The sequence below is a fragment of the Portunus trituberculatus genome, chromosome 25 (assembly GCF_017591435.1).
Source record: "Portunus trituberculatus isolate SZX2019 chromosome 25, ASM1759143v1, whole genome shotgun sequence".
Lineage (NCBI taxonomy): Eukaryota > Metazoa > Arthropoda > Malacostraca > Decapoda > Portunidae > Portunus > Portunus trituberculatus.
In genome coordinates, this window is record NC_059279.1 from 11,750,765 (window position 1) to 11,766,692 (window position 15,928).

General features: G+C 40.1%; 1 protein-coding gene across 6 annotated transcripts in view; it reads left to right on the plus strand.

Moving 5' to 3' along the window:
* The window catches only part of LOC123508942 (cell wall protein DAN4-like), a 57,874-nt gene extending 43,874 nt beyond the window's left edge, over window positions 1-14,000 (plus strand). For 3 of the 6 annotated variants that reach the window (XM_045262986.1, XM_045262987.1, XM_045262985.1), the window contains 3 exons: window positions 622-787; window positions 1,504-2,191; window positions 8,412-8,548. In XM_045262986.1, the coding sequence (XP_045118921.1) occupies window positions 622-787; window positions 1,504-2,172 (835 nt within the window). In that variant the 3' untranslated portion in view covers window positions 2,173-2,191; window positions 8,412-8,548. The other 3 variants (XR_006676040.1, XM_045262989.1, XM_045262988.1) reach the window with 3 other exon arrangements.
* Window positions 14,001-15,928: the final 1,928 nt, after the last annotated feature.

Here is a 15,928-nt window from a genome sequence, read left to right on the forward strand (position 1 = left end):
TCAAAGTTAAATTACCTCCACTGAATAATGTTGATTTATTTGGAAAGAAGATAAACCACCAATATAGCTAAATATATTGAAGTATTTCCTCTTAGGTAAACCATGCCATCTATAAAGAACATAGTAATATGAGAAAAATGGCAAGAAGTCAGAAGCTCTACACGTTTCAGTTCCTGTATCACATATAATTACCTCTACTCGTCTTTTGTCTTATCCATATTTGTCTAGTTTCTTCAAGCTCTTCATTACTTGTGCAATTACGTACATCCGGATCACTGAATCTGTCCCACTCATCTACCGTTCTGTATTAGTATCAGTTTCTTCCAGTCTTCTTTTCCAACATAACTCTGGCAAACTTGAATCATGTACCTTTATCCTATCCTAATTATTGATACTGAGGATCTTACCTCCATCTCCTTTCTTATATCCCTACACTGTGAATATCTACAGTCTATCAGATCCCCTTCAATCTGTATCCCTCTGTAGTTAAGCAAAAATAAATTAAGTCACAACAAAAGTAAGTCACATCTGCAGCTAAATAAACACGTTAAAAACAAGATAAGGACGATAAGAAACTTGGCTTTGGAAAACGTTTCAGTGTAATCTTTGTTTGTTTTGCAGATCAGAAAGTGACAGGGAGAGCGAGGCGGATCTTATCTATGACTCTGACAAGGAGCAATATACGACGCCTTACCTCCTCTTCCTGCAACACAATCGCATCGGTAGGAGGGACACCCGCAGGGAGCCTGAGCCCTGCCCGGATGACCTGCAACCTCTGCGACACCCGGTGAGAGAGTCAGGTTGAAACGAGTGATGGGACTGTAGGAAATTTGATAGTAACACCAATAGTAGTAGTAGTAGTAGTAGTAGTAGTAGTAGTAGTAGTAGTAGTAGTAGAAGTAGTAATAGTAATAGTAGTACGAATAATAACAATAATGATAATAATAATGATAATATTAATAATAATAATAATAATAATAATAATAATAATAATGATAATAATAATGATAATAACAATAATAATGATAATAGTAATAATGGTAATAATAATAATGATAATGGTAATAGTAATAGTAATAATAATGATAATAATAACAATATCATTATTCATCATTACATATTGAAGAAAATGAATAAACTATAAACAGTACCTACATTTGAAATAGATTTTAACTTTAATATTCTGGTGCTGAACAAAATGATACGAGGAAAACAGGTTAATTTTAAATGGATATACATATTTTGTTTATTTATTTATTTATTGTTTTTCTTCTCAAAGGGTTTGGCTGCAATGGGAATGCATATTTACCCAAATGCTACACACTAAATGTACATTACACCTTTATTATAAAATAGCACACTCCATGGAGAATCTTGTCGAATAGATATTACATAATCTATTTAGACACCTCCACAGGCAGTTGTTCTTTCCAGAGTGTGAGCGAAAGGGAATGGGTTTACTTCACTTACCTTTAATTCCATCGCATTTTTCTTTAACTTCAGCCGGCAAGGGAAGAGAAGGAAGACGAGGAGGATGGGAGTTCGGGGAGACGTGACGGAGCCGTTGGACGTTCAGGGCATCGTTCCAGCAGAGCCACTTCTTCCAGGACACCCCCTACACTTGCCTCCGTCACTAGGGAACTCACGGACTCCAAGTCAAACAATAGAGATCCCGAGACTTCCATTTCCAGCGACAGGGGAAGCAAGACTGGTGACAGCGCGCCATTGAGGAACTCTCCTCTTCCTCTTGTTTCCCTTCCTCTCTCCAAGGGCGAAGAGGTGGAATCTGAAACCGAGGATCAGCCCGAGGAAGAAGATGGCAAAGCAAAGCAAAAGGATAAGGATGAGAAGAAGAAGAGAAAGAGAAAGAAAAAAAGAAGGAAAATGAAGAAAACGAAAAGCAAGGGCGAAACGACGGAGGAAGAAGAGGAAGAGAGAGAGAGGGAACAAGAAGACGAGCAGAGGAAAGGGAGTAATGTTGAGTCCCCAGAGATGAAAGTGGAATCCTTGAGAAAATCGACAGCTCTTGTTCTTTTCCGAAATTTTGCCAAGACGGTCTACGCTCCCAGACACTCCCAGTTTAAGTTGTTCTCCAACCTCGAAGATTTAGAAGAAGTGTCCCCCTCCACTGGGCCCTTATCACCTGCTGCCAAGGGAACGCCACGCCTCTAGAACATTTAAGCCGTGAGAAGTTAGTGTGAAAATACTTACAGTTCAGAAGAGAGAGAGAGAGAGAGAGAGAGAGAGAGAGAGAGAGAGAGAGCAATCACATTCCGGTACTAAAAAAAGGAAAACATTCTTTGCCTCCCACTGTCTGGAATGAATGAGTCACCTCGTTGGTTTGTTTGCTGTAGTCTGGAATTTTTCTGTTTATGACCAGCGTGACTCCTTTCTCAACAAATCACTGTGGGTGTGTGAGAGAAACACGAATGTCGATGGAAATAAAAGAAAAGGGAGTATATTTTCTAGGAGGCATATTGGCGTGAGGAAGGAATGGAGGCTGTCAGTTACCGTTAGCTGCCTCCTTACTCTTTTCCCTGAAGGTTTATGTGGCTTCTCTCAAGGTGGTAATTCCCTTTCAGTGGAACAGCAATCATTCCTGCGCATTCTGGTGTGTGGCACAAATTGTGGAGTCAATAAGAGGCAGCAGTAGATTGATTAAAGGGAGACTAATATTATCAGCATAACTGGGAACCGCTCGAGGGAAGGGAGGGGAGGGTTGGGAAGCCGCGGGCAAGCTGGGGTGCAGGAGCAGGTTAGCTAACACACGTGGAGAGCGGCGGGCATCCCGAGGCAAGGCTCACTGCATGCCAGCCAGACCTTTACTAGCTGAAGATGAAGGTCCTCCTGCTATTAGGTATGTGGTGTGGACTTGATAGGTGAACTATGTGTGTTCTCCCTTCTGAATGGAAAAGACTTTATAGTAATTAATGTAAATGTGACTGAATCTCCACAGCATCGCATTGTTCCAGCCATACGCGTTTTGAGGTCAATTTAGGGAAGTTATGTGTTGCGTGACTGTATCTTAATATTCAAGCGTCGAAAAAATAACAAAGAATAGAGAAAAAGAATCATAAGAATAACCAACAGGAGTAAATGACCGATTGATGAGCACATGCATGAACATAAGCAGCGACTGTAACCATAAGCCACTTTTTATGGTCTTGCTATTACCGTAAATCCAGTATATTACCTCGACAGACTTGCAGAGAGGGCAGGACCAGGTGGCAGGTGTAAGATTTATGTGCTGTGTGTGTTGTGAGCTGAGTGCTGGTGACGTGTCCGGGAAGAGTGACAGATTAGTACGCCTATTTCTTAAAAGACGAATTAGGAAATGAGTAGCGTATAAAACTTGTAATAATTAGTTGTCTTCCCTCATAAGGATTTTAGTACATATGAATTAGAAAGAATTGTTTAATCTTCCCTTGAAAATACTTGACGTTCTGTTTGTAATCGTCATTTTTCTGAACCTATTCCCCCTTACGTGTGGTGTTTGTGGTGATCATGTTTTGTGTGCCGAGTCAGTGAGGTAATATAAGGTTGCTGTTCATATAAGGCAGACAAGGCATCACTTTACAATAGGAGGAACTACGAGAGTTACGCTACATACAGTATCATGCTTCTTAGAAATTTCAAGTTAATTTTTCGATCTAGTATGAACATTTCACTCATAATAGAGCATTGAAATAACATTATTATTATTATTATTATTACTATTACTATTATTATTATTGTCATTATTATTATTATTGTTATTATTATCATTATTATTATTGTTGTTTGTTGTTGTTGTTGTTGTTGTTGTTGTTGTTATCATTGTTATTATTAATATTATTATTATTATTATTATTATTATTATTATTATTATTATTATTATTATAATTTTAATTAGTAATAGTAGTAGTAATAGTAGTAGTAGTAGTAGTAGTAGTAGTAGTAGTTATAGTACTTGTAGTAGTTGTAACAGTAATAATAGTAGTAGTAGTAGTAGTAGTAGTAGTAGTAGTAGTGGTGGTGGTAACAACAATGATATTCATGATGATGACAATGATAATAGTAATAATAATAATATTAATAATAATAATAATAATATTAATAATAATAATTATAATAAAAATAATAATGATAATAATAATAATGATAATAATAATAATGATAATCATCATCATAATAGAGATAATAATATTAACAATAGAAATATAGACACTGAGACAGACAAATTAATACATAGATAAATAAATAAATCTAACAGTATCATAGTTGTGAAGACATTATTATGGGAGTTAGGTAATTGGAGATTAGAAATGGTGAAATCGAGAATTGTTCTTTAGTTATATCTATGGGGAGAATTATTGCACACACAAGAAGAATGCGGGTAATACATGAGACGAGAGAGAGAGAGAGAGAGAGAGAGAGAGAGAGAGAGAGAGAGAGAGAGAGAGAGAGAGAGAGAGAGAGAGAGAGAGAGAGAGAGAGAGAGAGAGAGAGAGAGAGAGAGAGAGAGAGAGAGAGAGAGAGAGAGAGAGAGAGAGAGAGAGAGAGAGAGAGAGAGAGAGAGAGAGAATGAATGAATGTTGGGATAAATAATAATGAGAATGATAGAGGCAAGAGGAATGTCAGAATTGGCCATAAGAGAACAAGGCTGTTTGAATTAATCCTAACTATTTGGTAAAGGGGGACGTGAAGATGAATGAAAAGGAAAAGAGGGGAGGAGGAGGAGTATTAGCAGGAAGTCAGACCTAGGTAATGTACTGTTCATCCGGGAGTGTTTGTCACGGGCGAATACGATTTCAGTTGAGTCAAGAATGGAACACCTCCAAACACGCCCCAACACCAACACCCTGCCCGCCGCGCCGCCCGCAACGCGACACCCGACCCCTTCTCGCATTACATTACCGGGACATACAGGCAGCCAGTCGGGCACGGCCACTACATGCCTCCCCTACCTCTACCCTTCTACCTTCCACCTTCAGCTCTTCACTACTTTCCTTCCTCCCTTCCATGTGCGCCATCACCATCAGGATGTCATAGCAAGATGATGGAAAACATGAGAATAGTATGGAAATTAGTGTTTTCTATGAGGTGTGATAAGTTAGGATTGTTGTTAGTTTGCTAATTTATGGTAACCTAATTGTACTTCCAGCGATATAAGAGGCCCGTCATCTAAGCCTCAAAGAAAAGTTGCAGCACTGTGGACGTTATAGATCAACAAGAAATAAAAAGAAGAATATAAGAAGACGAAAAATAACTTACCCATTCCAAAAATTGTTTGATTACATAACTTTTACGTCGTGATTGATGATGATGATGATGATGATGATGATAAAGAAGGAGGAACAGCACATAGATGGGAAGGAAATATGATATACAAGCCTCTATTCACTGTGCTTCCCCCAGTCACCCTCCCTCGTTATTGCGTTTATTGTGGTCTGACAGATATATAGTATTCAGCCCCTCGAGACCATTGTGGAAAGAAGAAAAAAGAGAATTACGTGCCCGCGCATACACACATAGAAATACACACACACACACACACACACACACACACACACACACACACACACACACACACACACACACACACACACACAAATGAAAAGAAAGTGGTGGCTAAGAAACTGATGACAGACTGGGATATAGGTGACCGAATGCAATGCTGATGTCATGAACTTAAAATGTCTGAGGGCAGTCTCTCTCTCTCTCTCTCTCTCTCTCTCTCATTTCAACGTGTCGAGTGCCTGGCTACGTCCATATCTCTGCGTCTGTTTTCCTGCCCGTCCACCCCCCGTACCCGTCACCCTTGTTTCGTCATGGTGCCCCGTCAATCTGGCTTGCCACTCTGTCTCATCACCTTGGCCCGTCACCCTGGCCCGTCACCCTGCTACGTCATTCTGGCTCGCCATCAAGCTCCGTCACTGTCTGTTCACCCTGGCTTGGATATTATAGTTAGTCACCCTTGTCACTCAACCTTGTCCCATCACCCCTTTCCTGTCACTAATCTCTTCACTCTGGCTGGTCACTCTGCGCCGTCACCCTCGTCACTCACCCTTGCCCCTGCTTAGGTTTATGCGAGTGTTTAATTACATTTCGGAATGAGTTTATTCAACGCAGTGTTTCAGCTAATGTCTCGGTGGCATTGTAGGTTTTGTGTTGATGTGACGGACATTTGTATACGTATAGCCGTCCAGTACTGTTCTTGCCATCAGTTCCTAGAGACAGACTGCAGATCCTATCCTCGACGTTGTGTTAATATTACCTGTGCACGGGATCTCTCTTCTTTCCGATGTAAGCGAAACGAATTGAGTCACGGGGGAAGCCGAGAAACTATTGGCTGACGGCTAGATTCACCATACCGTGTCAGAAGGAGCCAATTAACATTCCTATGGCGTGTTTACCAAATCATGTGTGTGTGTGTGTGTGTGTGTGTGTGTGTGTGTGTGTGTGTGTGTGTGTGTGAGTGTGTGTGTGTGTGTTAGTCACCATCTCACATATGCCTGCGTGCGTGTTGTGCCTCTGCTTGTTATGACTACCTGCCTATGTACCTTGAAACACTCCGGTCTTGTACACTCCCTGTTCATGCACATTATTTCAACATTGTCCTTATAGTGTTACGAAATCCATACATGAAATCCTCCCATATAACTCCTCTCTCTCTCTCTCTCTCTCTCTCTCTCTCTCTCTCTCTCTCTCTCTCTCTCTGCTGTTGGTGTCTGACTGAAATTCTGTTTGGCAACGTAATTGGTGTTTTGAATCTCCAAACACCTTCGTCATCCTTTACCTCCACTTGGCTAGTTGAACTTTCTGTTCCAAGTAGGTTCCATTCCTCTGGCATTGTGAAAACATAACCAAGATACGTTCGTACGTGTGCAAAGTGAGCGGTTGCCATATGCTTGTCGAACGTTGTTGTGTCTTCATGAGAGGTGTCTTACCTTTGGACATCGAATGATTTTGAGGCATCCTATGTCATGTTGTTCAGTTGACCCCACTACAAACAAGATTAGCACGTGTACGTATAGTTGCAGGCCACACATCGTCTGTTTTTGCACAATTCGCATATGCGATCGTCGGACACGATATTGCCTTCTCATGATATTTGTTAATAATAAAAAAAAAATTAAGATGAATAAACTTGCATTCACATGGAATGTAAATGAGCTACCAGGCAATATATAATCAGACTAGATTACAAAATGTAAAGTGTATGACGTGCAAGTACAGTGTTACTCACAACAACAAATTGGGCAACAGCTCTTTGGTGCGTGCTGCGCGGAAAGACAGGGGCAGGGGGGGTCTGCGTACACATATTACTACCGACTCAGCAAAGCTGGCCACGCCACACGTTCTGAGGCCCGCTCACACGGTGCCTCCACGAACATTCTGGCTACGGCTGTTGTTGCTGCCTTCTGCTGTGGCTGTCATTATTTTTGTTGTTGTTGTCGTTATCATTTCTATTGTTGTTGTTGTTGTTGTTGTTGTTGTGGTGGTGGTGGTGGTGGTGGTGGTGGTTAATTATTTTGATTATTAACTTAAATGTTTGAGTCTGTTCCTTTTATGTCCACTTGGGTTTTAGTGTATTAGTTTTGGAAGACAAAGACAAGGAGTACATGAACAGAATAAGGTGGTTAATGGATGTCCTGTCTGCTAAAACTTAACTTTGAAAACTGTCAGTGAATCGCTCTAATCAGTCAACGTAAGTTTTTACCTAATAATACTAATAAATCGATGAATACATTAAAAAGACTGTCAAGACAAACTGATTCACATGTCTTAAAAGTAGACAATTGATTCAGATTACCTTCATTGTTGTAATTATTTTCCGTCTATCATTAAGAAGCCAATGTTGCAAAGATGTCTGTATCTTCTTGGACACACTGTTTTGGTTATCGCGCGCCTCTTTTAAATGATGAACTGTCGAAGACATCTTTGTTAAAATATCTTTTCTCGTGTGTAAATGTCAACAAATAAGATTATATAATAAGAAATTACTGAATCAAATTAAGGCATTGTTTACAGTTTTAGAGGTGAAGTCTACGTACTATCGTTGTGTCTACAAAGCTGGATGCTGTCGCCACGCCCACCACTGTAAGGAATAGTGCTTGCGTGGATAAATAGCGAGGCATCTTGGAATAAGTTCATGATTATGCTTTTAGCTTTTGTGAAAAAGCTTTTTTCCGCAATAACGGTATCGTTTTGACGAATGAGTGATCGGGATTGAATCATCTGTACTTTGATCATTACGTTGGTGTTAATGGAAAAGTTCTTTGATCATTTACCCGTGAAAGCTTCTGTAATATTCATGTAAAAGAGAGAGCTTAATTGAAAAACATCAGCAGATTGTGTTGCCTTACGCACGTAAACAGTTTGCCATCGCAATCTCCATTGAATCGCTAATTATCAATTATCTTTTTCAGGTTGTGGCTTCGTGCTGGTGGCGGCAGGAGGCGAGGACTTGCAGACTACAACAATGGAAAGCAACACAACTGTGGAAGAAAACCAGGCTCCAGATCAGCCCACGACTACTCCTGTTACCCACGAAGACACTACAACCACAACCAGCGTAGCCACATCAGTCACACCAGGCGAGGAATCTATAACAAATAGCACTCTGAGTACAATGCCTGATGCGACACTTTCGTCATCTGGCCAGAGTGAGGAGCCCATGATGCTAACAGTGCCTTCCCCTGCTCTTGAGGCTGAAAGCAGCGCACAGCATGAAGTTTCCAGCACAGCGTCTTCCTCAACGATCACCAATTCCACTATAGTTCCTACTACGGTGCTGACAACGTTGCCACCGCCTCCATCAACCTCAGATACCGAAACGACAAGCGTTCAACAGACATCACTTAACACCACCTCACACCCTCCTGATAACAGCACACCTTCGCCTGACCCACACCCCACCGCTGCGGGGACCGTTCCACCTGCCACCTCCACAAACAGATCTACAGAACAAGAGGAAAGTACATCATCGGGAATCTCCATCGTCGTCACCAGCACCACCATTCCTACCACCACCACACCACCGATCACCCCCGCTAGAGGAACTACTGTAGATCCCACCAATACTACAGACGTTGCTACCACCAGCACTACTACCACCACCGTTACCATTATTGCTACCACTATGGCCACCACTAACGTGACCAGCACAGACAACGTCACATCAGAGACCGCCATCCTTAGCGGGACTCATGTGGCTAATGCAACATCATCGTCATCTGGTGTCTGCTTTGGTAAGACAGAGGTAAGTAGTGACTGAGACAGGTGATTCTTACTCCTTTTTAGTATCATGTCACGTTATTACTGTTCCATCTAAGTTAAGTTAAGCCGGGTTAGGTTGAAATACAAACCACAGTCCTTCTTCTGTTACTGTGCTATCTCGCAAAATGTTCTGGGATTGCTAACTTTGGGCCTTCAACCCTTTTACTGATAGAAGGGATGGGTGAAGCACAGGATAAATCAAGGATTCTTACCTCGCAAACAAAAGATGAAAGTGTAAAATTTATCCAAAATCTTTTACATACATAAGATGACCATTTGATTTTAAACTTAACATTGTCGGTAATCGTAATGCTTGAGAAAAGTGTTCATGTGAAAATAATGAACTCAAATTCCCTATTCCATAAGAACATAACATAAGAAAATAAGAAAATAAAGGAACCTGCAAGAAACCATCAGGCATACACATGGCAGCCAACCCCTGTCTGAAACAAACTTACTTTATGTTCTTATGTTTTAATGCTCTAACACTTTTTTCCACCTATCATCTCTATCCATAAATATGTCTAATTTTCTTTTAAAGCTTTCCAGTGACTCCCCAGTAACAATCTGATTATCTATGAGTATTTGAGAACTGATTCTTTCTCATCTCTTTCTTGAACCTAAATTTTCAAACTTAAATTCTTTATTTCTTGTTCTATCTTGAATACTAATCCTGAGAATTTTACATGCATCCTCCTTGTTATAACCCATATATAACTTAAAGACTTCTATCAAATCTCTTCTTAACCTACGTCTCTCTAAGGAGTGTACAATTTAAGAGCGCCAGTCTCGTTTCCTAAGGAATGCCCTCATCCTTATATAATTTTAGTCATTCTCCTTTGTATTACTTTTGATAGAATTATATCCTTTCTGTAATATGGAAACCAAAAATGCACAGCATATTCTAGATGAGGTCTGACTAGCACCAAATACAATTTTACATTACTTCAGGGCTTCTGTTTTAACGCTCCTAGAAATCAATGTCATTTGGGCTTCTATCAAAGCTAGCTATAACTCTTAATCTTTTTTATTCCTTAAAGTTACCAAACCTACGTTGTTTATTATGTACCTACTGTGTGAATTTCTTTTACCTACCATCTGTCTGACCATTCTTTCATCCTATCCAAATAAGCCTGCAAGGCGATATAATCCGAATCTGGCCTGATTGATCTATCTATCTTCGCTTTATCCTCAAATTCACTAATGTCACCACTAATGCCTTGATTCAAGTTAACGATATTAAAAGTAACAATGGTCCTGAAATTGATTCCTGTGACATCCCGTAAATTACTTGACCACACTCCGATTTAGACCTGACTATTACAATTCATTTTGACGCCTGTTGCGTCTAATCACGCATTTATCCAGCCTAGCATATTCTTATATATCTCGTGAACCCTAACTTTCCTCAGAAGCCTCTGGTGGGGCACCTTATCGAACACTCTATTAAAGTCCAGATTTATGATGTCATAACTATCACCATTATCTACCGCATCGTAAATGTTACTTTTAAAAACTCAACAAGTTTATAAGGCAAAACTTACCCTTCGTGAAGCCATGCTGCGACAAAATTTCTCAAGTTATGTTTGTCTAAACGCTCCTTAATGTTTATCTCGGCTACTGACTCCATTATTTTATGTACAAATTAAGTTGAGCTGACATCTATCATTACATGTTAAAGTTTTATTTCCTTTCTTAAGATTGGTATTGCATTGCTTGCCTTTACAAGTTTAGTAATTTGCTAAGGAGAGTAATTAGTAGTTCGCTAATAACCTCTTTTCTCTACGTTCTTTTATGACTCTTAAATATGTTTTGTCTGGTTTTGGTGACTTAAATTTTTCCAGCCTAACTGTCTCCTGTTCCAATATTTTCTTAGTCATTAAAATTTGTCAGCTTTTTATATTTACTATCCGGCATTTCCTGCATGTTTCTCTGGTTGAAGACTGTTAGAAAATATTCATTCAAGATTATACTCATCTCTTCTGCGGAACTAACTTCCCATCAGCTGCTTTTAATGGACTTATTATTTAATTTTTTTTTCCTATACTTTGTATCTGATAGAAACCCTTGTGGTCAGTCTTCTCTTCACAAACTACATTTAATTCATAGATATTTTCGGCCTTCTTCGTCAACTAACTTCCTGCCTATAACAAATGAATTTATAAGGTCTTAAATCCTCTTCTCTTGCGTTTAATCTCTTATATATACTTGTCTTCTGTCCTGTGTACTGTTTTAACCTACTAGTTATCTACTTTTTTATGAAAGAGGGAAAAGCTGGTCAAGCACAACATAAAACAAAAGAAATGAGGCTCACTAAGTTGCCAGTCCCCTTGCAGGTCCGAGAGAGTTGCCTCCACCCCCAAAAAAAAAAAAAAAAAAAAAAAAAAAGAAAAGGGATAAATGTCTTGAAACCTCCCTCTTGAATGAAGTCAAGTGATAGGAAGTTAGAAATACAGAAGCAGGTAGGGAGTTCCAGACTTTACCAGAGAAAGGTACGAATGATTGCGAGTATTGATTAATTAACTCTTGCATGAGAAGGATGGATAGAATAGAGAGGAGAGGAAGATTTTACTTCATTAAAAGGAATGTTTGCTTACTGGCCTGTATGTAATCTAACAAAGAGATACTCATGGGTCTCATCAACGTTTATTTCCTTTTAATCTCCGCATCTCTGCCTTCTCCATTGTTCCCAATCTATATTCCATTATTTTGTTCTACCTTTCTCTCTTCTTCTACCATCTCTCCTTTGTTCGTTCTTATTTTCTTGTGTTTTCTCTTTCGTTTAATTTTTCTTGCGATCACAAGAGTTATATTCGTCTTACTGTCTTTATCCACACTTACTCGTGCATCTAATCCCCTTATATCCCAGCTTCCCGCTCATTCCATCCTTTATATCCTCAAAACTCTTTCTACCATCTCACATTTCACTCCGCTACTGTCTTTCCCAGGTAAACACGCTAGTGGTGGTGGCCGTGGTGGTGGCAGTTAACGTGGTGTCCGTGGTGATGACAGCTCTGTGTGTCCACCGTCTTGTGTCTCGCCGCCTCTCCTGGGACCCTCCCCCCATCTACCGTCACAGATCGGTAGGCACTTTCATGTTCTTCGTTGGCGTTTATATAGATGCCTTTTCAGCTGTCCTTATTCGGTGACTTTTTTATTTTTATTTTCTAGTTTATTTATTTGTTTCTTTTCTCTTCTGTATCTCAGGTCGCGTGCTCGTCTGTGCGTGTCTAACTTTCCTTCACTTCTCTCCGTCCTCTGACACAGTAGGTTTCATTGCGTCTATGCTTGCCCGCCTGTGTCAGTCAGTGTCTCTCTCTCTCTCTCTCTCTCTCTCTCTCTCTCTCTCTCTCTCTCTCTCTCTCTCTCTCTCTATCTATCTATCTATCTATCTCTCTCTCTCTCTCTCTCTCTATCTATCTCTCTCTCTCTCTCTCTCTCTCTCTCTCTCTCTCTCTCTCTCTCTCTCTCTCTCTCTCTCTCTCTCTCTCTCTCTCTCTCTCTCTTTTTGTCTGTGGTGTGTATATTCTCGAGCGTTCGTGCATATGTGTGTCATTCTATTTTGTATTAGGATCTTATCATTCTCCGAATTGTTTCTTTCAGACTCGTAGTGAAAAGGGGGAGAAACGAACACGAGGCGCGGTGGGTAAGAATCTGGCATCAGACAAAGAATGCAAGGCAGGTGAGGGGCAGACCAGCACCCAGATCCCCATACTGATCACCAACGAAGATGGCTGGTGCGTCCCCTACAGCAACGATGGGCAGGAAGGCAGGAAAAAGCGGGAGAAGGAAATGAGTTCCCCTACAGAAGATACAGGAGTGTGAGGAGGCGAACAGGCAAGCAATCAAACTAAAGGCTGGTATTCTCAAACACTTCTACGCTTCACCTTCACTATTTCGAAAGGCTTTATTTAAATTGACACGAGTTTTTAAGGGTGTTTTCACGGTTCTAGAGGAAGAATGATAAGATTTCTACATTATTAACAGAAGAAACACTCTTAAAAACTCGGCTAATCATCTTTGTGGCCTTGGAAAATAGTTGTGGTGAGAGAGCAAAGCGTTTCTGAATATGGACGTAACAAAGAAACGCGTTGTGTGTGTGTGTGTGTGTGTGTGTGTGTGTGTGTGTGTGTGTGTGTGTGTGTGTGTGTGTGTGTGTGTACGTACATTATACAGTATAATTATGTATGGATAGTTCATTACAAGTATAGCAATCTACGACTAATAGGAAATTATAACTGATACAAATATAGAGACGAAGTAAAGTATTATGTCCGCTTCCCATTAGTATATATAGCTGCTTTTATGTGTCAGTCCTGTACGAGCGAGTTAGTAGTATGCATTAGAGTTATCGTTTTCTCATTAGTTATTGACCGTATCCTCAAAACGTATTAGGGGCTTTTCTTGAAACATGCTAAAGTGGTGGAAGGTTCTCTCTCTCTCTCTCTCTCTCTCTCTCTCTCTCTCTCTCTCTCTCTCTCTCTCTCTCTCTCTCTCTCTCTCTCTCCTTTTTATGATTGTGGTGATAATTTAAAAAGGATTCTGCAGCATTATTGGAAATAAGTCACCCTTTAGGAGTTGACTAAATCTCTACCCTTTGAAAGTAGTCCCAATGAGAGGCCAGTTTCGAAATATGAACCTTTGTTTTCCTTACGTAATATGTGCACGAGTATATATTTTTAAGGTGCTCGTATGTGTTACATGAATATACTGATAAATAAATGTTTCATTATTTCTGAGTGAAGTGTCTTTTTACCGTAAAAGTCAACTTAATGCCATTGTGAAGAAAATAAGAATAATGGTATCAACAACAACAACAAAAAATAATAGTAATAACAATAATAATGTTAATAACGACGTTGCACACCAAACTGTGATTTCTTGATTCCACAGTTCCAAGGTGACTTTACCTCAGTGCAGTATCGTCATTGTCTGACATCCTGTGCTAGATCTCGCCTGCTGCAGATCTTGAAGAGTAAAACATCTCTGGACTCATTTTGAACCCGCACAGTGAAACACTGCGGCGCACTTCCCTTACTTACAAAACAAAAGGCGCTAGTTGAAGTACAGAGGATTTTGAAAGTTATTTTTACGGTTGTAGTGACAAATTTTAAAAATTGCAGCAAAAGCTCTCTTCAGTACACGACCAATCACATTTATGGCCTTCTAAAGTAGTGGTACTAAGAAGCAGGGCGTTTCTGAAAATGAATCTTATTCCTACATTTGTGGTTTGCTTTGTACGTATAGTGCGAAATGACACAACAACCGTAGGAGCTTAGGACTTAGCATTTAGTTATACATTTATACCTGTACTGATTGTGTTATTTACCCCGGTTGTCTGTTGGTCAGTGGTCACCTAGCCGGCCTTTCCCTCAGAACTCAGAGCTCATCATACTGGCCGGGTAGGACTGAGACCACACCATACTCCACACACCGGGAAAGCGAGGCAATAACCCCCAAGTAACATGCCGCACCTATTTACTGCTAGATAAATAGGGGCTACACAATGAGGCTGATGTAAGAATAAATACCATCAATGTTAGTAATAATAGCTTGAATGCCTTTAAGCTGTAGAATAAAACCAAAGATAAACCAGTCAGTTGCTTATACTACCTTTTCATTGTATGGCACACACACACACACACACACACACACACACACACACACACACACACACACACACACACACACACACACACACACACACATGTACAGCAAAATGCATACTGTTTGTTTTGAATAACAGAATAACAGAAAATTTTAGAAGTTAGGGGTTTGCAAATTGACGACCTCTGAGGGACTTGAAAAAAATAGTCTTCTCAGTCTTGCAGATAGTGAAACCTATATAGATGTTGGCTTCGCAACTATCTGCTTAGGCTTGGCAGTACTGAAAATATTTTTGTAATTAATGGAACAATCATAGCGTATTTGGAAATGGCAACTGAGCCTTTGTGCAATGTCAAGAGTCTTGGATGGTGATGCACATAACTACTGACTCTGGGCAACAGTTATAGACTGAAGGAACGGCACTGGTCTTGAGGATCTTCCGTTGACGCTCAGCTCTCCTGCAGGTCTTCTGCAGAAAGTCCTCTGGAATGAAATGGAGCTCACAAACGCCAGCATGGTCTGGGTTTTAGTTTGTGTCCTTACACTTCAATGAAGCGACCCACTTATTCCTTATATCAGGTATGTGAGACCGGGGAAACTTGAACACTGAGGGCCTGCAAGTAGCAGACCCAGCAGCCTCATTACTTACCTTATCTGCCTTGGTTGGCCTAGAAAAAGTTTCATGGAAGAGCTGCATTAACTGAATTATTTGATAATTACTACAAATGTTAGCTGGAAAATACTATTGACAATAGGGCATGTTAGGTTCAGTAGGTTAGGTTAGGTTCAGTAGGTTTCGTTTAAAAATACTAATTGTTTTTTCCTGTCTACTTTTCTTGGTAGCCAAATTTCATTTAATTTTGCGTTTCCCACCCGTAAATACCTGTTTTCCCACCAGGTTCCCTAGTCTGTTATCACAGGGATGGATGGAAAAAAGAATATATAAGGAGATGCTATTAGTAAGATTTACCGATACTCCAGTAGATCTAACCTCCCTCTTTCATGATGTGCTGGTAATTGTTTTTTCTTCAGGTTTTGTCGCAGTTAATAGCGATACGGT